The sequence below is a fragment of the Helicoverpa zea genome, chromosome 2, assembly GCF_022581195.2.
Source record: "Helicoverpa zea isolate HzStark_Cry1AcR chromosome 2, ilHelZeax1.1, whole genome shotgun sequence".
Classification (NCBI taxonomy): domain Eukaryota; kingdom Metazoa; phylum Arthropoda; class Insecta; order Lepidoptera; family Noctuidae; genus Helicoverpa; species Helicoverpa zea.
In genome coordinates, this window is record NC_061453.1 from 11,392,673 (window position 1) to 11,418,641 (window position 25,969).

General features: G+C 34.3%; 1 protein-coding gene across 2 annotated transcripts in view; it reads right to left on the minus strand.

Moving 5' to 3' along the window:
- Nucleotides 1-14,048: 14,048 nt before the first annotated feature.
- Nucleotides 14,049-25,969, minus strand: part of LOC124640836 (probable G-protein coupled receptor No18) — a 120,346-nt gene continuing 108,425 nt past the window's right edge. The window contains exons 7-8 of one of the 2 annotated variants that reach the window (XM_047178774.1): nucleotides 15,615-15,722; nucleotides 14,049-15,492 (exon numbers count right to left, since the gene is read on the minus strand). In XM_047178774.1, the coding sequence (XP_047034730.1) occupies nucleotides 14,598-15,492; nucleotides 15,615-15,722 (1,003 nt within the window). In that variant the 3' untranslated portion in view covers nucleotides 14,049-14,597. The remainder of the gene's footprint in view (nucleotides 15,493-15,614; nucleotides 15,723-25,969) is intronic. The other variant, XM_047178779.1, reaches the window with a different exon arrangement.

Below are 25,969 nucleotides of genomic sequence, written 5' to 3' on the forward strand. Positions count from 1 at the left end.
CTACAAACACTCAAATATCCAAATTATATCATCCTTCGAGCCTTTTTTCCCAACTATGTTGGGGTCGGCTTCTTCAAATATCCAAATTAATGTAATAAAATTTTAAGAAAGGACACAAATCAGATTAATTCAGGATTGTAAATCACGAACCATTTTCAATTTATTTGATTGAAAAAAATATATGAAAAAAGGAGGAGAAAATGTGCTAATAAATGGCTGTGACGACAAATAGTTGCTGAAGATCGGAGCGCTTCCAACCATGATAGCTACACTTGGCGCCAGTCGCACTGTCCTGTTATCTTAATTAACTTGACTTTAAGTATTTAGTAGACTTTGAGCTATATTTATTTATTTGAAGCTCTGACTGAGCTCGCAGTTTTTGTTTATTCATAACTAAATCTTTGCTACCCAGTCGATACTTAGGTACTACCCTGCTTAGAGACAACACTCGAAACATCGAGAGGTGTGGTGACAAAATGGGGAGGCCTTTGCCCAACAGTGGGATCATATAGGCTAAGATAAAAAAAATACCTTTGTCATGAAGCACTACATGTGAAAATTGTATTAAAAAATTATTGAGTTTACATTGATACATTGCAATAACCAAAAACTGACAATCAACGAAGATCAAATTCGGCTTGGTCATCAACTCAGCAGTAGGACAGCTTCATTGCTTCATAGTAGCTCCGACCGTCACTCAAGATGACATCTATCGCGTTCGTTGGCTAGCGAAAATGGACTCGCCCAATGTAGGTTGAGGTATGTAACCCATTTTCGGTGCAGAACAGTTTTATTTTCTTAAGAATGGTTTTACACTAGTGTATTTTAATGCTCGGCAGTTTTTGAGATTCAAATATTTGTTACTTATTTGTTGGTTTCATTTGAAAAAAGGTTTCTTCTTTATAATAGGTACTTACTTTTAGCGCGGGTAAAAATGCAACAGGACAAATTCTACCTCATATCTTCTAACCTGTACCTAATAAGCCTCAATTTACAGCAACAGTCTAAAGGACCAATATTCCTGTTCCTTTTTGCAGCTTGGTCCTTATACCCAAATTCCTTGTCCTTTTTGCAGCTTGGTCTTTACAGTGATTATTTATTGACGAACAAGGTGGAGCGACAATGTGTTACCGTTTTTGTGAAGGCGACTAATCTGCTGAGGTCCGGTCATGGTCCGGCAAAACAGTAATGTTTAGAAGTTATGTTGCGGATGAAACATTGGGTCCTAAATTGTTTGTAGGTTTTTATAGCAGTTTGTGTAACGGGTGTGTTATTTAAGTGAGATTAGTCGAAGATGTTATAGATCCACACATGATTAAATATTATAAGCCAAAATCTTTTAATAAAGTTTTTAAAATTGGGATAGTAAATTTCAAGGAAAAATAAAAGTTTTTGAAACTTAAAATACAGCTATATATAATATTTTGAATGGTTTTATTTCTTAATCAGAAGGGAAACTTAATGCAATAATCTTAAAGATAATTAAGGGCCATTTAACAATATTGCAAATAAACGCAGTCAGTCACGAGCAATTAATCTCAAAGTTAATTTATAAAGCGTAGGGAAATATGCAATTAATCACCATACGTCACAATAAACGTCAAAAAGTTCATGACAGCACTTCGGAACTTAAATTGATATTCTGAATTTCTCTTATTTTTCAACAACCAATACAAGAAAATATCAATAGAGATTATAGAGATATGCATTTTATAAAATTCATCATTTTTTAAGCTTTAAGAGTCGCTAACTTCTTTCTTCTTTGGGCACACACGTATCAAAGATCAGGTATTTTTTCGGTATCAGACCGACTAAAAGCTTTGATTGAATTCAAGCTAAAAAAATCCTTCCTACGGGCCGCCAGTCGGCCGACTAAAAGTTACAAATTTTTAGTGTGCTCGCGCGTTTACAGACATCCAAAATATAATACTACAATACTACTTCAAAAATTGAAAGACAATGGCTCTCCAAGTTCGTTAAAATTTAACTTAGTAAAGCGACGCTGTTCTGACGCCATTTGTCTATGGACGATGAAACCTTTTGAAAATTTCATCAGCATACTGCATTTCCATCTATCTGGAACGGTGGGACTTGGGACTGAAATACTGATGCATTCTGTCGGAGAAAGTGTAAGTTGGCTGTCTTTTGTGAATTAATTTTCTGTTGAAAGCTTTCTTTATTTTTTTTTTTAGTAAGAGTAGGTATATCTGCATAGTATAAACGGTAGTCGGTCGACAGTTTGTTTCGGCTTATTAATCAGTATGGGTGAACGATGAACGATCAAGTATTTGGTCGGTATCGGACCCACTGAAAATTTTAATTTATTTGTACTTTTACCTCCCCACTCAGAGACATTTAATGATTACTTAATTCACTCCTTAGTGACGGAATGTCATACAAATCCTTCACTAAGGTATGGCTTAAGTAACCATTAAATGTCTCTGAGTTGGGAGGTTAAAGACTTCGCTATCATTACAGTGGGATTAAATTCACACTAAATTACGTCATAAAATATGAAAGCATACAGAGATCTCGTTTGCGGGGGAAAATTTGCACAGAGTCTTAATGCAATACAAAATACAGATAGGTAGTTATGTAACGGAAAAGCTACTGATTTTCACATCATATAATTTATCTTGATTGATATAATGAAGAACAGATTAAAACTTTAGATAGTTGATTAACCGTTCATTGATTAATCACCTTATTTTATTGAATAAAATAATTACGATATAAAAATATTCTCAATATCACTCTTTTATTTCAACAAGTATGTAACTTACGTATTACCTATTTAGGCCACGATACACAATAAACCAATGCTACTTCACTACAACCAATCTGAAAAAATCACCACACCCCAAAAAAAAAAACGGCGCACAAAAAAAAAATTCAATGCCAAAAACGGTAACTAAAACTGACAATCAAAACTTAAGCCAGCACAATAAACAAAGCCAACAGTTTACATTCGACAAGAATGCCACAAACAACTGTATTAAAATAATAGCCGGCGAATGGAAGTTTAAATTGAATCGGATCGCTAGGGGCCAGTAGTCATTTTTAGCTCGGAAAACTTTTACCAAAACTTGTTATGGTAAAATATTTTAAATGGGGATGTGTTTGTTGGTAGCGAAAACTGCTGGATTGATTGAGATGGATTTTTGAGAGGGGTTGGCTATTAACTGCTTGAATGCGGCTAATTAGAGAACAATAGAGAGTCAATTATGTCTCGCGTGGATCCGCGCACCGGCGTTTAAGGGGTTAATGCATCTGGTAATACTGGAAGCCGACCCCCATGTTGTTGTGAAAAAACTAGGCAGATAAAATGTCGCTCTTTCATTGACAAGGTAGCTGAATCATTATATGACATTTGGTAGATAAAAAATATCTTTTACCCCTTCTGCTGTGGCTGAAGCAGAAGAGTGTCTTCATCAAACTTACTGAGTAAATACCACCTACTTTGTTTCTCGCGCCCTTCTGGTACCAGGCCCCCTGTGATTCTTTCGAACATTACCATACCCCACACTTTGGCCCTATGAGGCCCAAATACTTATCTCCCTGGAGATGGCTTTAAGTTTTTTATACAGGTTCGCTACTATCTCTTCTGACGCGGGTAAAACCGAAACCAACTCCAAGTATTTTATGATTTATCTTTTTCCTGATACAGGACGATGGTTGGATAGTTCGTTGATTGATGTGGGTAGACTTTAGACCGGGTATCCGATTAACAACTTCCTTTATTCAAAGCTTTGCTCTGTGACGTCATCGCCCACATTGTTTTCGCAAACAATTTTTTTCTTCGTCAACTTCGGTCGTGAAAATGGTCAAGGTTATCTGTCATTCGTGGTATTAAAAGCTTTATGAATGAAATACATTTACATTTTGTACGTGGAATTTGTTGTGGGCTACACGCAATTTTATAGTGAATTAGCTATTCCCTGTGGGTTCATACGCTACCTGAGAGTACTTCTACCCACACTCTGATAAAATGGAGCCTATGTCGTTTTTCAGGCTCTAGATTGCTTGTATACCTTCATTTAAGGTACCGGTCCAGTAGTTTTGACGTGAAAGCTGGAAAAACTAACAGAGATATTTTTGCACTTATAATTAGCAAGAATAGTTCTTTAATTTCTCGCCCCTTCGGTCACTATTATCTAGCATCCGCAATAAGCCCTAATTGTTACTCCTTTCCAATAGAAACAAATGCCTGCCGACAATCTATAGTCCTCATTCTACGTACTGGTCTAGAATACTAACAACAGAAGCAAGACGAAGAACAAAAAAAGCTAATAAACCGAGAACCCAACCCTAATACAATTAGTAATATCGCAACATTGCATCTGACAGACCATTAGACTCAGCAAATCCGAGTCAACAACTTTACGTACTTTATCAGCATAAAAAAAGTGCTTTTAACAAGAATTTCTGAACGAATACAGAACATAGATTTATGGTTGGCAAGGTTCCAATTCAATAGATTGGTTTGCAAAAACCAACATCTATCATCGATAGCTGTAGCGTGTCATGGAAGGATGGCAGCAGGGTCGAACTAGGGAAGTGGATTTGGGGCCCATTTTTTTCATTTATGACTGTAGTTTTTCTCGGTGTTTGAAATGTCAAATTTTTCATAAAACTATCCAGTATGTTGCGGCTAATATTATGTTCTATGAGTACCTAAGCCTATGAGTATTTACCTACTTCATTTTATTATGTACCTAAAATACCAACATAAATCTGTTGTAAGATTCTGTACTATTTAGTGGTTTTATCCAGTATCTATTGTTTTATATACCTAATCTTAGATTTGATTATTTTTGTAAAATCATGAACATAGTTGAAATATGCAAATTTTATATTATGTGATATTACGAAGATAAGAAAACATAGTTATTTGGCCATTAACATAAATATGTAATAGACGTTATTATCATCATCAAAGCCAATTCAATGCTTAATTCGCATTGTTATGAAAATGAATATTGATGACGGTACATTATTTAGTCTAATGAAAACTAATAGCTAGATGTGGACTACGAACAAAGCCCAAGAAATCCCCAGGTAATCATAATGGAAGATTTTAGGCTTAATAGTTTTTATGCCTAGTCTGCCGAATGGAATATCGACAAAGAAAAGTGTAGGTAATTTGTACCAAACAATTTTGTCTTTGTGAGAAATGATGCCTTATTCAGAAAAGGGAATGCTAATTTGAATAGTTGTTTATGATTTATTTTATAACTTTTCTGTTTTTATCGACTTAAGTTTTGTAATTGTGCTGTGAATGTAGTTTATTAATAGAGTTTTTAATAAATCATCTCAATAATAGATCATAATATTGAGATGATTTTTGAATTGATAATCATCAATGATTAAAAACTCTATTATTGAGATGATTTGTTAAACGAATCTCAAAAAATGAAACAGGTATGTACGAAGAGTCATAGTGACGTCATATCGACAATTCCAGGAGTCAAGCATTAAAAAACGCAGCGGCACCAAAATTTGCGCATTCGAAAAGTTTGTCGGACTCATCGTAAGGAAGGCACTAAAGTCTTAAATGTATATGTATCAAAAAAAAATTTGTTCGCCGGCCTGGGGACTAATCCTATTGAAGTACTATGTTACGGATTATCAGTTCCAAAGCGAGCGTTATTTTTGCATTAACAGAATAATCCCAAATCCGTCTCTGTACGACCGTACAAGACGTCGTCGCTCATAAAAAATACGGAAGAAAAGAATATTTCATAGGATTCCAGCCGCTGTTTAGGTAAGGAAAACAATAAAATAAACGGGCTTTTAGTACGTAGGACGTACATTATTTAATATTAGCTATCTATGTGTTACATTTCACGTTGGAAGTGTTATATAAACAGTTTGTAAAAGTTAGATATCACCCGCGTTATGTGTGAACTACTACGCGCACGGCTTTCTAAAACTGAAAGATTTTTTCAAGTTAGTCCAGTCTTGTCCTGGTTTTATTATGTCATTTAAGTCAACATACAAATCTTTCAGCTCGAATGTATGTAGATACATAGTTGACTTGCTCTGGCCCTGCACCTTCACCTTATGGTATTATTTTAATTTCAGAGTCTTTTGATTTTCAATATTAAAAATAATTTACCTTACTTATTAGTATTTGTAGTGTGGTAAAATATGCATTTTGCGATGTTTTTCAAGGCTGGGAAACAAAGCTGACAGCTGTGAACTCTCACGTTTTTGCGTAGGATTCACAAAAGGTATCATTATGGGGAAATTATATTCGGTATATCTTTTATTTTTATTGAGAAAATATGATTAAACTAGCTTCTACCAGCGGTTTCACCCGCATCTCGTAGGAACCTCTGGAAAAAAGGATCAGGAACCCGGATAAAAAGTAGCTTTCCTCGATAAATGGGCTATCTAACACTGAATGAATTTTTCAAATCGGACCCGCAATTACAACAAACAAACTCTTCAGCTTTATAATATTAGTATGGATAAATGACAGTAAACGATATTATTTTAGATTTCAGTAAACATACCTATGTCAGGTTTTTTTTAAACATAAGTACCATGATTTTGTTGATGTTGTCATAAATAATTAAAATAATTTTTAGGAAATTGAAAAACTGTAAAAATTAATTGTAATCTAAATTTCCCACCTACATTACTTACCCTTACCTACATTTACCTATAGTTACTTATACTTACCTACTTACATACCAGTAGGTATCCGAAGTTCGCGAAGGTGAGACAATAGTCACTTCAAGCCTTGGCCGTGACCTCGCACATACAAAGCCGCGGCTACCGCTCGATGGTACACTTGCTTCAATAAAATTGAGCCCCTTTGGATATAATCTTTATAATACGTTTTTATTGAGTCGACCTGTAAGTAACTATGTAATGGAATTAAATTTTCTAAAGATCGTAACAATTGGCCGCTAAGTATAGGTATGCAAGTTCTCAAGAACGTACAATAATATGGTAACATCATATTTTTTCAGATTTAAGCTGCTCGTGGGTTGGATACTATATATGAAAGGGGATATAAATACTTGTGAACAGACATTAAAAAATATGGCACATTTAAATACTTCAATAAAAACGAAAATAAGTTATGTCCTTAAAAAGTCAAGGCGAATGTTTCTGTTACAAGAAATTGGGCTAACGACATTAAGTAAAAAAAAAAAAAACAACGGATCAATTTACGACAAGACAAAACGGCTATTACGGATAATTGAGTTTTCCAAATAAAAAAATAGAAACATCAAAAATATTTTTAAAGAGGAACTTTTAATTTAATTTTATTAATGCGAAAAGTTGAAAATGTCGTTTACTTTCGTTCTACGTTCAAATGTGGGTGTGATTAATTGTCCTTGCCGGCCACGGTTCGGATACGAACCGGGCACGGCGGCGTGACGCGTGTCTGACGTCACATGCCTAAGGTCCGGTGAAGGGTTGGGTAAATACAAGCCTACTGGGTAATTGCTACAAGATTGCTATCGCGGCTACCCATTTTTGGCAATCAGATTGACTGTTAAAATAATTATGGTACTGGATTTTTTGGAGCATGTTTGTTAACGTATTGAAGGAGTGGTATAAGAGGAAGTAGTAAACTGAAAATTAAATGAACTTTAATTTACTTATTCGTTCATCACGGGACAGGGAGATGAACAAAAAGCATACATACGTTAACAAACATACTCCAAAAAATCCAGTACCATAATTATTTTTGGCAATCAGATTGACTGTTAAAATAATTATGGTACTGGATTTTTTGGAGTATGTTTGTTAACGTATTGAAGGAGTGGTATAAGAGGAAGTAGTAAACTGAAAATTAAATGAACTTTAATTTACTTATTCGTTCATCACGGGACAGAGAGATGAACAAAAAGCATACATAACTTTGCATAACTCAACCTTGTTTTCCATATCCAAATCATATATCGATCAGCGGAGCAGTCGATCATGATAGACAAAAATTTTCATAAAAACAAAACAGCCTATTTTTTATCCGGGTACGAAAAAACTGTGGTAAACAGGTCGTATTCCATAATTAACACCTCGGGACAGAAGGAGGATAATATGGGCCTACCAAAAAACATAGGCCGAGATTATTAAAACTTCGTGTTCCCAAATAAATTGATTATGATAATTTTCCAAGAACCCCGAAAAATAAGAAAAAAAAAGCGATAAAAACCAAAAGATCAGGTAGCGGTCACGTTTAAGGCAAACAAAAATTGCTTTATATAAACCAAATAATAATTCGGAAAAACACGTGCGGACATTTTAAATAAGAGATACCGAAATCCAATTATATTTGCTCATTTCCCTATAAAATGGCGACGACAGATAATAGCCTTCTTATCATTTCGTTATGCTTATTTCCTCACGGTAAATAGACGGTTCTGGAATATTTGGTCTACTTTGTTTGTGGGTGTAAATACGTTAAGCTTTTATTGTATTTCGGAAGACAGTAAATGAGGAGAATTGGAGTGGCCTATATTTGGGAGAGGAATAAAATGTTGTGTTTTATAAACGTATTTATAAATTCTAAATAAAATCTGTAGCATATATAGGTGGCAAGTACTAAAATATGAAATGATCATTAAAGATTTTAGAGACTCTTGATCGGAGTGAACAAGCAGATTTGCGACTTAGACATTTTTTTCCCTTATGTACCGATATTGTTACTTAGGTACATAATACAGTGATTGGGTGAAAACAAATGAAGGTTCGAGAAGCTTATAAACGATCTTATATAGAGGCTTTTGCCCAGCATTGAAACAGTTCAGGCTAGGAATAAAAATGACCGACTGATAGTGAATGAATGATAATCCAATATCAAATTATACCTTTTCAAAAGCTTCAACATTAGTTTAAAAGAAGAAAATGATTTTACTAAATCAAACTCGATATACCTACAAGATTGCGTGTGCTATATGTACCTACAACATAGTAATATAACAATCAGACACCTATTAAAAAATATAAAGCCTGAAACTCTATGGTGTCATAACCGTAATCCACTTCTATAGCGTAAACACTGAAATGTGTGTGTTTAATGTACATACAACTTATATATCTATGTATGTGATGTAGTATGGCTTAATATAATCTCTATTGGCACAGTGTTATATTTTCCTACAAATAATAAGAGAACTTTTGTCCCTAATGTTTATTTATTTATGTTCCCAGCTTACAAGACATTATTTATTTCGTAAGCTTCTTACCGTTCTATCAATACTTACATAAGTAAATGCCATCCATTTTACTGGCACAGTAAAAATAATGGCAACATGGAAGTTTTTGGCTGGCATTGTGCCATATGCCAATTGGCGTGCCATTATAATCTTGCCATAAACTACGGCGGTTTATGGCAGAATTATTCGTGCTATAAACATATATGAAACTTGAAACTACCCACATGATATCCTTATTCACGTAACAATGTATTTTTGATAGTACAAAAATTATGAAACTGCTATTAATTCAGCTTTATTGGTTTTTGACCTGAATGCAAGGTTCATGAACCCGGTTTGAGCAAGTCTTATTTATTTGCATTATATTCGAGTTCTTTTTCGGATTGCTGGTTGGTGAATAATAAGATCAAGTCGCGGTTCGTGGTGGTTTAGTGATGAAAGTATGAGTATATGGGTTTAGGTCAGACAAGCACCAACGTAAGTTTTATAAGTTACGATGTAGTTTCTATGTGAGTCTTGGATGACTGAGTAAAGATGAAGGAAAACATTTTGAGCAAACCAGAATTTATGAATTATAAGCTATATACATATTTGTAAAGTTTTTAGGGAAAGAGAAAAACAGGTACACACACAAACTTTCGCCTTTAGTGTGATGAGAAAAATCTTTATCCTTTATTCACAATAATTTACTTACCACAAAACAAACCGTCTCCCAACATTGACATCGTCTGCGGTCAGTCTAGCGCATTTGACTGAAAAATTGTTTCTCCCTCCGTCTTGTCAGTTGCCGGCTAGCTTGTGTAACTAACTGGGCACCACTGATTCTGACGTTTAGATAAACTTACCTTGAACATTTAGTACGCAATTAAATGCTTGCTAATGTTATAAATGCGAAAATATTCTTTGCTAATATTATAAATGGGAAAACTGTTTCGCTGTCGTGTTTTTACATCAAAACAATTGTACCGATTTAAATTATAAGCACCCAGCTTCTCAACCACGACGGCTGTTCTCGAAGGAGATCCACCTGGGGCCCGATTCTCCTCATTTTACTTAAGCAACATACGATTCAAGTTCGACTCGATTCGACTGAGATCTGATCCCGACTCGATTACGATTGAAGCGTATGTGGCATTCCGCTATTTTTTCTTTGAAATAAACGTTTTTATCCTTTTCTGTCATTCAATAATGAATCATTTTGTCTGCAAATGATTGTACAGCAAACTACCGTATAGACCAAAATTACCAAAATAGCAGACCAATCGCACACCAATCAAATGTCAATCGAATACGATTGGTCTTTTATTAGTAGCAGAATGCCCGATATGGTTAAAACTGCTATTGCGATTCGATTTCTATTCGATTTTGACTGTATTAACTTAGGAGAATCGGGCCCCTGCATGTTTTATGTATTAGTGCACCGGTCTACGCTTTATTTCCTCGCTCCTGTAACCCCATGGGACGGTACGGTCTTAAACGATTGCGTGGAGATCAGGCAAAGTTATTATCTGCTTTAGGATATTTACCTGCTTCCCAATGTTCGGGTGTATCACCACCTACGTATTTCCAGACTGCGGACTGCTTTGTGGAAGTTTCTTAAAAGCCACAAAGCTATTTGTCCTGTTCCGGGAATAGAACCCGAGACCAACGTAGCAATTTCTCCTCCATCTAAAGGTTGACTGGTAGAGAACGCCTAAGGCGTTAAGTCCGCCTTTTTTTTGTGTAAAATGTGTGCAAAAAGTGTAATAAATAAATAAATATTCTTACATCTTCTATACTGCAGTTAGGTTCGTGGGTTTCTTACAAAACTTACTCTTAAAGTAATTCATTTCATAACCGCAGTGTTTTGCCGACAAAGCTCAGTAAACTTTCGAAGCTTCTTGCCAAAGCTTAAGGAATATAAGCTGGCATTATTAATACCTACGTACAAAAGACAAGAGATATTATTAGGCTACTACTACGACCACAGATTATTAATAGTCTCCTACGACTATTGCCTTTTAACCCAACGTTATGTTTTTTGCATTATGATTATCATTATTTGTTCAGCTTTCTTGATGAAATAGCAGAATCATCTGGGATCAAATTTAGTATGATGTAGGCTTGTACTTAGTACTTATGTAGTAGTACGTGTTATTCATCATGAAAAACCCGTTGAAATATTCGTGTATTAAGACTGGTATGACAGCGCTCACATTTTGAATAGGAATGTGTACCAACGGGATGGATGGAGGCATGTATGGGGAAAGTATTTCAACAGTTTCCAGAACGAGCTTGCAAAAAATCCACTCTGGCGTTGATAAAAATTCTTTGACACTAAACTAGTTCACTAATGGGAATTGTGAATCGTTTTAGACACAGTTGAATACTAAGAACTCTCGTCGAATTAATAACGTCTATCTAGCCTTTTCCCAAATATGTAGGGGTGAGATTCCAGTCTAACCGTGCGTAGTTGGGGACCAGATGAGTGTTTAACATGGAAAGACGTCTATCAGATGAGCTGCTCAACCCAGTAATGTCAGACTTTCTGGCTTCTGGCTACCCGTAAAGTCTGCCAAAGATGTTCCAATGACAACCAAGATCCACTTTTTAACGTGACTCATGAAATATTTTTTCCAATAAATATTAATGAAAACATAAGCTTTTCTCATAACTGCATTCTAGTGAACATCCATAAAAGCTCTCTAATACTACCACTAAACCCAACTAAACTAGTATTAGAAAATTGAACATCAAAGAAAGGTAAAATAAATTCCTAGCTTTGAAAATATCAAAAGGGTGTACTCTCTGTTATATGCAAAATAATATACTTGGTCTTTGACGTTAATCTGATTAGTCTTGATCAAGTAGGATCACGAATATTGATCCTTTTTTATTCTCTTTAGTTCATTGTCATCTAACCTTTGTGGGATTATGTTGCTACAATGTACCTCTAGAAATAGGGGTTGAGGTTTTGTGTTGTGATTTTTTTTTGTGGTAAGACGTGGCTGGGTCACCATTGTGTGTAGCAAAATAATGATAGCTCCAAATACTTAATAATGACAAGTTCACACGTTTATCTGTACATGAAGGCCAATTTATACTGTTTCAGTAAATATTTAAAAAATATTGACTGTAGGTTAACAAAAGAATGAAACAATAGCTTTACGATCCAATCGTTTTATTATTTTTAACGATGAAATCATAATTTATTGACACCATTTTTTTAAACATTGCCATATATAATATTTTTTATTTACATTCATAGATTATTAATTCCATTTAACACTTTAATAGTAATTATTATATTTTTTGTATTTACATTTTTTTATTATTTGTGTGAAACGACTAGACATTTTGTTCTGAATCTATCTAACTTACGTCAGTTACACTTAAAAAAATACAAAAATTAAAAAGAGTCGAGTTACATATTTCTAAAGCCACAAAATATTTTAGACACTTCTCTTATTACGTACATTTAATCTATATTTATAAATAATATTTTTGATTGTAAAGCTGGCTACAATCTCTCGATTTTCAGAAAATAACGTTCATTCAGTTAAGTTAATAGGATATTGCTGGTACACAGAACTCTATCCGATTGTTACAATCCGATTGCATTGAATCGAACAACTGTAGCCAACCTTAAATACACAGTTCGAATCGACAATACAAAGAAACTAAGCTTTTAGAGGTGAATTTTATCTATATTTTATGTTGCCAACTTATCACTGTTAGGACAATTAAATTGTATTTTTACTAAACATGTTCTCACCTCAATCTAGAATAGGCAGGACTAGGAAAAGCTTGGCATTTGATGCAAAATGATAAAACACATTAACCTAATGATACAATTAAATATAATTACCATTTATACAAAATCAATTCAACTATTTTATACATTGAACAACTGCAATTAAATTATAACTCTAGAAATATAAAACTCTGCAGTGTCACTTACATTTACTTATTGATAAATTACTTAATCGGAGTCGAAGTCGTCAAAATTATTTACAGCAGCTTAAATATTAATTTTCTATTGGATAAATTAATTACTGTTTTTTTTTATTATTAGTGCCTTATTTTTTTTTGTAAGTGACACTGCAGAGTTATTTGACTTTGCAGAGTTTTTTTTAATACCTGCTACGATTATAGCATTAACATGTTAGTGACGAACAAACATAATTACTCCATTAATTGTATTCATAATCCATCGCGACTCATTATTATTATAAAACTACTTTATTAACATTCATTTGCAAGTTTTGATGGTTAAGAAAATTAGATGAAATAACCAGTTAAGACGTAGTGTTAATAAAACAATCAGTCTTCAAAAATAAGTCCATTTTGTGACTTTTTGTCACTTATAGACAAAGTAATATTAAAGAATAAATTTCAACAAAGGTTTACAAATAATCTTACAGAACTGTTGAAAGACTTGAAAACAAAATAAAACTTCAAAGGTAAAAATTGTGATCAGATTTGTTTAAAAGTGGAAATGCAGAGTCGAGTTGTAGAAAATGTACAACAAATATTTTTGCACTTAAATGAATGAACTATATAACATCAGTAATTATTTGAACTACATAAATATGCATTTAATTTCCTAGAAACCTTTAAGTACATTCAGCGACAAAAGTTCGTTTACACTGTTTATCAAAACCAAAATGCATTTCACTGATTTGACAACTTTCAGCAGCAGATTATTATCAACCATCAACACCTATGTGGTTGTAAAGTTTGACTTACAGCTATAAATTAATGGCAGAAGCTTGAATGGATACGCAATGAATGGGCATTTTATAAAAAATTAGTCATTAAAAAATATTTGTATTATTTTGATTTGCAATATAAAAACTGCAGTAAGTTACAAAACTTTTTCGCTGACAGTACATGACTACGACTCTATTTCTCCGAAGTAGCAGTTCATAATTAATATTTAACAGTGACTTTATGAGGTCAGAGTGAAGGCAAATATTTCTATTTGTGCGCTGTAGGTATGAGAGGTGTTATTAAAACATAAACGCTTAATGAAGTCTATCAACGCGAGGGGCACTTAGTAATTATATAACGGCAGTAGATTGTAACTTAGATTAAGCTAAGTTGTAGTAATTGCTTGAAAAATTATGAAGAAAATAAATGTTTATTGTTTGAAATCAAAGGTGAAGTTAAAAAGTTTCATAAACTGTCCACAGTTTCAATTACCGAAAGAATACTCTGATGCCCTCGAAATTATTTTATAAACATCCTGTTAACGACTTTCTTCAAATTGTTGCTTAGATCCTAAACTAAAGACCACTGACGCATGCTAAAATCTAGAAGCGTAATACTTAAAGCTCTTCAATGAGTTCATACAAACTGAGATCGGATATTTCTATTGACTGAGAGCGCTCCCAGACCAGGGTCTGAAGTCGGCCGAACGCGCTCCCAGGGTGCCGGCTACCTCGTCGACTTCCAGTACCCACACATCAGGACCTTCTTAAAGGCTTGTCTGAATATTTTATTGAATATCGTGTAGAATATCGGATTCACCATCGAACTAGCGTAACCCAACCACAAGGCGAAATCATACACCCAAGGTGAGATCCTCTCCTCGCAGTCAGGACACACAGCTGGCACCATATTCAGAATGAAAAATGGAGCCCAGAGAATCACAAATGTGAAAAATACAACTCCTAAAACTTTTGTCGCTTTTTGCTCCAAACGTAGGATCCTACCGTGACGAGACGAATTCCTAGATATTACACTAGAATTCCTAGAATGATGCGTTCTAGGCGTTTGACGTTGTGGACTAGCAGTCACTTGCTGTGACCGGGCTATAGTTCTTTGAGCACGGATGCTGCGGATTGGAGTAGAAAGAGTAGTCCTAGCTCCTCCAAAACTCGAACCTCTACGAAATCTTTTAGCTTCATCCCAAGTGACCATGGAGGCTGCACCACGACTTGACCTTCTAAAAAATGGGGTTGACTGTTCCTCTTTCATATTCCCATTTCTCGGATATCCATTGCACCCATTTATGTCTCCGCCAGGAACTATTATGACTTCTGTTGTACGCCTAGGAGGAGTTGACTCAGACCCAAAATAAGGGCAAGTGCAAGGAGGTGGCAGGAGTAGACCGTCTTCAGAACTACGTGACTTAGCGGTCAAAGCAGCTGGTGCTAAAAGACCTTCATTGCTTTCGTCATCAGAAGCGCTTCTTGGTCTGTGGATGGGAGTGTTCGGGTCTCCAGTAGACGATGGTCTTCGCCGATCTTGGAGCATTGATGAAGGAGAACTCGAAGAGACGCTTAAAGACCCTGGTGTTAGCATCCCGCCTCGTTCTGATATATTCGTCCTGTAAAATAAAATTGTGTTAGTGTTTAAATTTTATTAATTTTTGCAGTCTTTGGTCCTTCGATCAGCCAATGATGAGTGGGTTAATTTTGAAGCGAACAAATAATGCCAATTGTTATATACCCTCTGTATTGTGGCTTTGTCGCCGCAGAAGCTTCCAAGCCGCGAGATAGACGCAACATCTCTGCCCCAAACTGATGCAGTGCAGTCATTGCTGACGGGGCAGGCTCGCTGTGCAACACAACACATAATGTATGAGGACTACACATTGACATACACATGGATGGACATGTCACACGTAGTAGGCATTAGTAACATTATGTTATGAAAAGCAAGCTTTGACGTCACAGATTAGCTATGTACAGTTGGCCAAATTAAACTCGGCAAAAATTTGCATGTTTATTGAACCCAGTCCAGACACAATTTTTTTTACTGGTCATATAATTAAACATCTAACCAGCTACAGTCTATCTCCAACGCTTTAAAGAATTCAACTGCCAAAGTTAGACTGTGGTCAACTGTACATATCATATTACAGTAACATAATCCTTATACAGTAATGATTACATTCCAATTTGATTACATATACGTGTTCTACGTTGATTACACATTCATTGTCATGTCAGTCGTGCACGATCGTTTTAAATGAAGTAAAGGATGCAGTTTCATGCCTGTTTCAATGTTTCAAAGGTAATTGTTTCATCAATGTTTCTGCGTTCGTTCATTTTGAGGGCCTCGACGTGTTAACTGTTAATGATTAATTGTACTTAACACTTTTTTGTTACTGAGTTGGAATTTGTTACTTTAATTTATTACATAAAATGAAGTAATTATGTTTCAAGCCATTTTATTTTAGTTAATAGAATTTAATCGTGATGCTTCGTATGGAAAGTAAAATATAGATTGTCAGAAATAATATTTGTTAATAGACACTTCCCTTTTCAAGACAGATAATCTATATTGTTTGCTTTTACTACAAAATTTTTATTTGTCAAAAACAATTTTATAAAAGCAGCCACAAAAGCAGTTTATTAATGAAAGAAAGAAGAGAAAAAGTGTAGAATATTTTTTCCTGAAAAAAACTCAAGTTGAAAGGCGGCTTAAAACATCAATGCGATTTGATTTCGCTGTCAAATGAATATCACTAAAGCTCCAATGAATTTTGTACTTTATGCTAATGGCATAGAATTTACAATTCAAATTATCAGATTCTTTGATTTAACGGGATTGACGATGGAATTGAATGACTGATGGTGCCTTTTGAGTATTTTATGCTGAAAATGTTTTATATTTTTATGTGAAGGGAAATTTTTCATATCCTGAGATTTTACGAGGAAAATATATGTGTGTAAAAACTGAGAGGAAAACAGTGTCTTAACAAGTATAACATATGAATTGAAATCGAAGATACTACAAACAACAGGCTTGTGTAGTAAGTAGTACGTAAACTGTAAAACTACACAAAACACACACAAAACACAGCAACTAACATGTAACACACACAAATGTAACACGTAAGTGAACTACCCATGTAAAGCAACGTTGACATGCTTTTAATCAAGACTATCTATTTTAATCATTCATATTTATTCTTATCTACAAAATCTGTGAAAAATACATAAAAAAAACAATTGCTCCTGTAATTAACGTACGTTAATTTAAAGACATTTGAAACACAAAATGAATCATATTATTTTTACGGATAAAAGAAGAAAATAATGTTACATTTAATTTGACTTAAAACATGATACCAAAAAAAAAACAGCCTGTAAGTATAATAAAGTTAACCAGCCTTATAACACCCGTAAAGCTACCATAATACACTCGTACATTAAGCAAATACTTCGTAAAATATTCGCGGCGACTTCCCACAAAGCCAACAGGTATATTCCCTACAAAAAACATTGGGCATTGCCATGTAACCACGCTTAAGTTTCCGCTGAAAAAGTCCTTTCAAAAATGTCCAAAAACAGCATAAACTCCAGTCAATTTTCACAAAAGTTTTTTCATAAAAATATCTGTGAATTCATAAAGGTTTTTGTGGGTGAGATAAAAGGACATTCATTTGTTTTTTTCGGTTGTTTTTTGTGCATAAATAAGTTAAAGCTTCGTCGAATTTAAAATACAAGCCGTCACTTGTTGATTTTGTATTTTGTATTGTATTAATTGTATTAATTGGTTCGGTTTGTGAATATTCAGGGGATGAATAACTTGATTGCTGTTCGTGGAAACTAGTAACTGTTATTAACATTTACATTTTTTTGGGCTTAATTGTTAAATCTATACTAATGTTATAAAGAGGAAACATGTTTTGTTTGTTCGTACCATAAAGGCTCCGAAACCACTGAACCACTATTTCACAATATTCGAGCGTTACTCGGGAATAGTGTATCAACCGGTTACATCTCTAGAAAATCGTTTCATTTAAATGAAAGAAGAATTGAAATACTTTTGCTTGGGCGTCAATTTATGTGCATATTTGTTGGCTGTGGTTTGGGATTTATAATAATGTACTCGTAAAAGGTATGTGTTTATACATAAAGAGTTCCTATATAAATAGGCTAACCGAACACGTGTTCCATGACACTTTTTTTCGTACTAAAAAAAAACAAATTTGAAAACTCATATAATTTTTCCGGCCTTTTCGGTTTTTGGGTCGGATCCCAATAAAACTAAATGAGGTTGGATATCAATATTTTATACGTAACGAGTGCCATCTGTTCTGAAACCCTCTGCCTACGTGGTCAATGACAAACCATTTTTTTTTGCTCCATAGACTAAGCTATGGGCGTATTATGTAAATGGTTATAGGAAGTCCACATTCTAAAAAAACACTCTTTTTTTATCGAATTGCAAATCAGGCGTAGCCTCCCCTTTTTTTGTAAGAGAAATCATCGAATTACCTCAATTCGAAGAGCATTATTATAGGCTATGTTGTTTTATCAGGGTGCCTTACGTAGTTTTCCAGGAAGCGGGTGAAATCATTACCAGAAGGTAGTCGTAAAGCATTAAGAGATATTTCTGAAACTTTAAATGTACTAAGAAACAAAATATATTTACCGATAGCGGAAGTTGGCTGTCTATGGTTATGATTCTGAGGAAAAGCCTTCATTAAGAAAAAAATATTTAAAAAATCGAACGCCCGAACAAAAATTCTCAATTAAAAACCGTTCGATATTCATTTAAATTGAAATGTCTGACACCAACCCAAATTGCGTGACCTATCAGAATTCGGGCACAAATATTTTGATATTCTTATTTCTGAACAAAATGAGTGTCGTGTTATATTTTCAATAATAAACAATAACACATTGGATTCGATTCTCGATATAAAATAAACAGGACTGTAATTAGAACTGATGATTGCGCTGAAAGTCAAACATTGAGCGAACTCGTATTGAATGCAATCGGTATCTGATTTATCGTCCACTTTCATTTGTTTTAATCTTTTATATACATCGAGAATCGTCGATTACACTGCATCCGAATCATAAATATTGAAGGTTTCAATACAAAAGTTATCTGGTTTCGTTTTTATGACCACTACGTACAAATGCCAAATTCATCAAGCGTGGTGATTAACGCACACTACTTCTCCGTATGGGAAGAACCCTGTGTCCTGCAATAGGACAATAACAGGTGATTATGACACGAAGAGAACATTAGCATATACTGAACCCCTTAAAGCAAAGGTGCTTTAGCTACACAAAGGGGGACAGGCGTCATTATTATTTGTATGTCTCTAGAATTCTGGATTTTTGGAAGGCAAACTTGTGGCCGAAGCCAAGAAGCCGAAGTCCTGTTGAGACCCTTTTGATAAATGTTTAATGAAATGGTGACACAAAGTGCTAGTCACCATAATATTATCATAATTATAATACAGGTGGAACATTCTAGCAGCTGTCATAATATCCATTGAGATGATACGACGTCGTCACGGATATACTGAATGTCATCTATTATATACATTCATATACATGTATATATATACATTGATACAATCATTGTCGCTCGATTAGACAACAAAGGGATCAGTAGATACAGTTGTCTGCCAATGTATATTCATGGGTTAATTTCAACAATATGTTGTGCAAAGGACATATTGTATGATATTGTAATTAGTAGGTCATCCTTACTGATACTATAAATGTGTATGTAATTCTGCATGTCTGTATGTGGGGCGCTTTATAAGTATGGTTTTCTTAGGCCTGAACAAGTAAATAGGCATTTATTCGGATGCGGGAAGTTATTCGATGGGTATATGGATAGAACCGCAAGTATCGTGTTAAATATCTAGTACCTGAAATAGTTTGAAATTCAACAAACTATTTAAAAAAATGGAATTACAGAAAAGAGAAGTGGTATCCGAACGGGAGTTATTTTTGGAAAATCTCAGAACTCAAAATCGCCAGTAGTCAAACCCAGGTGTATATTTTTAAAGTTAATTTATTTCTATAACTTTCTTTCCTAGCGCACCACTGAACATTTGAAACGCAATTGAAAGTTTTCATTTTTAAGCAGCTCAGACTTAAAACCGTGGAAAATTGAAACTTTTGTTTGAAAAAAACAGAAAAAAGAAACTAATTTACACTTTATGAAGCAGCTTCTGCAAAACGGAGCAGAATTAAAAAACTAAGGGAAGCTCAAGCGAGGGTAGCGTCGGTAATTTTTTCATTTCTTGAAGTAATATTTTTGTACGAGATAAAAATATATTGAGAAAGAGGTGAGCCTTGAAGAATTAATCAAGTAAAACGCTGTTGTGGTATTATCGTGAGCTTGTATTAAAAAGATAACGAACTCTTTAGAAGATTCTGTTAAGAGTAGACAGATGTGTTCTACTTTCAATTTTGTTAAAACCTTTTTTAGGGACTTGTTCAAAATCTAAATTATTTGATTTTGATTCTGGTAACATCGATTTTTTTTATACCTTAGTACTCTTGTAGCCTTTTTTCTGTTCTACCAGAAGGCATAGTATTGCTTCACTACTGTATTGAAATTGTAATCATTAAGATTATTTATTTTATAGAAAGAGACATGTGTTGCTGGGGAGTTTGTTGCGCCACTTCTTCCCAGTAATAACACTACACGAGAAGTGGGCGGTTGCTGTGCTGTTTTCCAGCCCACTTTGAATAAATGATTTTTGATTTTGATTTGGTAAATTTATTGGTTCAAAGATGCAGTCTGTTCATTGACCAATGAGAGCTACAGACAACAAATGGATTACTTAATTCGTGATGCAACACTAGTCAAAATAAGTTTGCCACTCTGAGCCATTGGACGTCTCGTACATGTACGTACAGTAGTGTTTTGTTCATAAATTTTTCACTGCGAAAACTGTATTATGTTCACAATATGCGACCAACGATAGTTTAATGTCCAATCGCGAGTATCGTGGGACGTTCCGGTGATACATCACTCAGACTGGACGTTGGATTACTTAAAATGATATTTCTTATAACATTTTGCTACTTTCCCACAATAACAACAGATTTGATATCGATTTTCCGCTAAAATCTGTAATAAATAACAGCGGTAGGAACAATTTTGGTAAATAAGAACTTCGGTAAGAGATTTGAATAATGGAATAACAAAAATATGACTTGTTTATGGTTGCGGAGTCAGAAATGCTTGACAACAACTCGACTGTGTTTGACTTCTGGATAGTCAAAATGTACGTACATCGCATGTACACTAAAATGTCGTCAAATATAATTATAATATTGTAATAAGCAACTGTTAAACTCTCCAACTTCTCCAAGTTTTTCCTCTTTAATATGTGTCCTGTTTCTGGACTGTAAAATGTACCCTCTGTATGACATGGAAAGCTAATAAAGAATTGAGCATTGAGTATCTCATGCATTTTGACCTTATCGTAGCCAGCTTTGGAGAAGCAAAGCAATTTGCTGAGTTTTCTATGGTTACATTTGATGACTAAATTTTACAATTTGAATTAATTAAACTTTATACTGTAGGTTGGCCAATAGAGGAACAGCTAAACTAGGATTTGGTCAGTTGAATCGTTGTAGCAATTTGGATTCTGGCATTGTGCCGGATTTTAGTGGGAAGCAATAGCTTTGCTCACATGGGACTCAAATAGTTACAAGTTACGCATACCTAGATTTGCTTAACTAGTAACGTTGGTGTAACTTTAACTAAATTAGGTACATTTTGGTTAAGCGGCTAGCTTTTGTAAATTTGACGTTCGAAAAGTGCTGATTTTACTTTGAATAAATGACTTTTGATTGATTGATTGATTATGGGGACTCAATCACTACTATAGGTAGATTAAGATTTTATTTATCTTTTTCACCTGAGATCGACCATAGCTCATACTAAGGCTACCGTAAAAGTGATGACTTTTTAAAATGACAGACAAGACAAGTTAATATGGGCACACCTAATTATATTTATTCTAACGGGATGAAAATATCCCCTATTTTCATTAAAACACTTCACAAAAAATACAGTTCAAAATGGCGTTCATTTAAGCCACTTAAGTGAATAACGAAGAGTTCCATTTGGAATACAAAGTGCTTGTAAATTGTCCTGATTGAGTAACGTTCATTCGAAACCCGTTCTCTTCTGTGAAATGGCGAATTAAACGAGCTCATCGAAATTGTATGAGATTTCAATATACATGGAGTACGTTCAACTTGAAAGGAATTCGTTACTTAGGTTATTTAATTAAGTATTTATAATAGAATTTGCTGGAACAAATCCTGTCTAGTAGGTGTACTACGTATACACCATGGAGAACAAAACTAGCAGAGATGTCATAAGGTGTACAGTAAATGAAACTCCTTCCACAATGCTCTTTTGTTTTTCAAGTACACTGTAAAAATTAAGCGAGATACAACTCGGTTCTTGCAAATTGGCTTTCCGGAAAACTTGCTGAAGTTAGACAGAATCTCCTAAGGAAGTTCGCGCCAAAATGCGGGCATTATAGACGAACGAACGTCATTAGCGCCTTCTACGCTCTTAAGCGCCTTTTCTGGAACCCGGCCATTATTTTCAATATAAAATCACCAATCAATCAAGATCAAACTTTCACAGATTGGTTTTGATCCGACAAGGAACCCGAACTTTTCGCCACTGATCAGTACGTTGCTTGAACTACACGAAATTCCACCTTCCTTGTGGCATCTCCGATACCGTTCCTTCCTCCGCGGTATGTACAGAAATATGTATTTGTGAGAAACAACTTCAAAAGCATGAACCATGTATTAATGTTTAAGAAAGCTTAGACGAGTCACTGTTCATTGAAGCGTTTACTGAAATAAATGAAACTGCTGCCAATTCGAAATTAGAAACAGAATTTTAAAATGTTGTCCCTGATTTAGGGTCTGTCTTTTTTATATTCATTTAATATCGATTTAGATTCTCCGATAAGAATCGATTTAGGTTCTCCTTTTATAAAAAAGACGAATCATATTCGCGAATATCTATGCTAATATATTAAAGACGATTTTTATTTGTTTGTTTGTACCATAAAGGCTCCGAAACTACTGAACCGATATGAAAAATTCTATGACTGTTGGTCTCGATTAAAACCGCGGGAAAACATCCAATTATTTACATATAGTTCCACCATAATAACAGCTACTCATTTTAATTCCAATTCATTAAAAGAACATCCGTTACAAAATAGCAAGACGTGAAAATCAGAGAGCTGATGAATCTACTTGGAAGTCAATTGCATCACGACGAAGCCACCTGCCTGGAATGTAAACGCGATGTAATCAATCCGACACAATATTCCTTGGAATACTAAATAACTGTTTGATATGATTGAGCAGTACTCATTCTGGAAATGTAGTCCTATTCAGAATATTCCTGTAGAGATGAAGGATAGTCCCTTCTGGATTATTTTATGAGGTTTAATCGCCTATCGTTTAACTAGGTTTCTGAAAGATTTTGAAAACTCACAAAGTTACCCCAAAAATAAAGGCAACTATAAGTTACTCAGGGATAGTCTTGCTTCCCAATACTGATAGAAGTTTTAGTTGTAGTTTCGGAACCTTGACAGAGAATCAAAACATTTCGGTATATTTTGGGTTAAAAGTCAGTTAAGTAAGTAATATGATGTGATGAGAATAATATTGTGTTAAATAAAACTCAGTTTTATACTATTGTTATATTACTCACCCGTGATTTCAACCCAGGAATCGAAACTAGGACCCAATTCACGATTATTGCACTTATTGCAACCATTACCTATACCAATGAGGCAGTTTAAAAGTAAACTTTCAGTGACACTTGACCCTTAAACGGCCGTGGCATTTATCATGAAGATTTAAAAATAAACCGGTCGATTTGTCGAGTTCATAATAGTGCAAATAGCAAACCATTTTAGATATGAAATGGGTTAAAATACCCTGGGTCATGCTATCAAATTAAATGTATTTTTAGTTTTTTAAAAAAGTGTTTAGGTATCTTATAAAAGATTATTATACACCTATTCGACATACATTTTTTTTTCGTTTGAAGTACGTTTTTGATGAAAACTGAAAAAATTCAGCCATTTCGGGAGTTTCAAATCAAAAATTAGCTGTTTCAAAGATTGAATAGATAAACTCTTTTACGTTACTTTCACGTTAGTCAAGCAAACACTTCAACATTATTACATTAAAATAGAAATCGTTTACAATATTTATATTATTTAGACCGTGACTTTCAAACGTCACATGTGGGCGTATAAATATTTCGACGAACCACATACCTAATGTGTCCCTAGCGTGTTGATTTTCGCTACTTACGATTTAACATTGCAATTTCAGCCCAATTAAAAAAAAACTAAATGAAGGTTTCATAGGAAAACGATTATGCGGTACAGTCTTCTTTGTAATTTTGTATTAAGTGGTACAAATGGCTGTATAATTTTAGGGTTCCGTGGCATATGCTGAAATTCGATTTTATGTATTTTTTCGTAATAATAGTATAAATTTATATCTAGCTTGCCTAAACTATGATAAAAAAATAGTACCTAGTACTTACTATATTTTTTGTGATCCAGTTTAATATTGTTTTACTTGCGTCAGATACTTTATTAAAAGCGAACTACCGAAATGTCGTTTCAGATTTCATATCACTCATTAAAAGATAAAGTTTGTAGTAGGTGTCGTGGTGGCCTAGTGGGTAAAGGACCAACCTCTCAAGTATCAGGGTGCGGGTTCGATCCCAGGTCAGGCAAGTACCAATGCAACTTTTCTAAGTTTGTATGTACTTTCTAAGTATATCTTAGACACCATTGACTGTGTTTCGGATGGCACGTTAAACTGTAGGTCCCGGCTGTCATTTAACATCCTTGGCAGTCGTTACGGGTAGTCAGAAGCCAGTAAGTCTGACACCAGTCTAACCAAGGGGTATCGGGTTGCCCGGGTAACTGGGTTGAGGAGGTCAGATAGGCAGTCGCTTCTTGTAAAGCACTGGTACTCAGCTGAATCCGGTTAGACTGGAAGCCGACCCCAACATGATTGGGAAAAAGGCTCGGAGGTTGATGGATGAGGTACCTATCAAAAGTATATAAATCAATCGCCTATCAATCTTAAAACATAATTCTATTCAGTCATAAATAACCACATATTTTAAACACGATTTCTACAGAACCCAGTATAGTTTTACGGTACTGTGTGACACAGAATTTGTCAGCAACGGAAGTTAGGGGTCGTAATTTTTAGTTTTGCCGGCGAAGGTATGTAGTCGCAATTTGAAATGAAGCCTGTAATTTGCCTTTACAACTCCTTTGGTTCATTATACACTTTCTTATTTTGAGAATTTCGACCATTTTGTTTTTTATTTTTCCGGTCGATTGTAGGTGAATAGAACGATTTGTTGAGTATTTAAATTATGATATTAATGGGAAATAATATGAAAAGAAAGAAGTACAGCCAGTTAGGTAATCCAATTATGACTTTTTTTTAAGAGACACTCTAAGATTTTTTTTTTTTGAGTACAAAAAAACAAAGAGAAATTATACGCCAAAAATATCTATGTTACTCGATATTTTATCTTATTATCATTTATCTGATTATTAAAGCTTTTGTTTTTTTTTGGTAGTTTTGGATGAAAAAAATGTTATCTACGCATAAAAGAACAGTTAGAAATTTTAAATTACACAATTATCAAAATTTTCGGATTAACCAATAAAGCAATAAAAACTAGTAAAAAATACACGAAACGTTTAATTTAAACACTGAATCTGAACAATTATGAATTACAAGCATGCGACATTAAAATCATGCGCATTCATTTTATTGTAGTTTCGCATGCAATCGTAAAATTTTGAATACATTGAAGTACTAAAACAGATATGTTATAGAGGCCTATTTTCATGTACCAACGAACTATTTAATCAAAAATTTTCTTAATTATTTACCAACTAAGAAGTACGTGTGTATATAGAACGAAACGTTATTGATTTGGAAACTGGTTGATTTTTAATTTAATATTTTTCTTTTGTTATTACATTATATGTTACT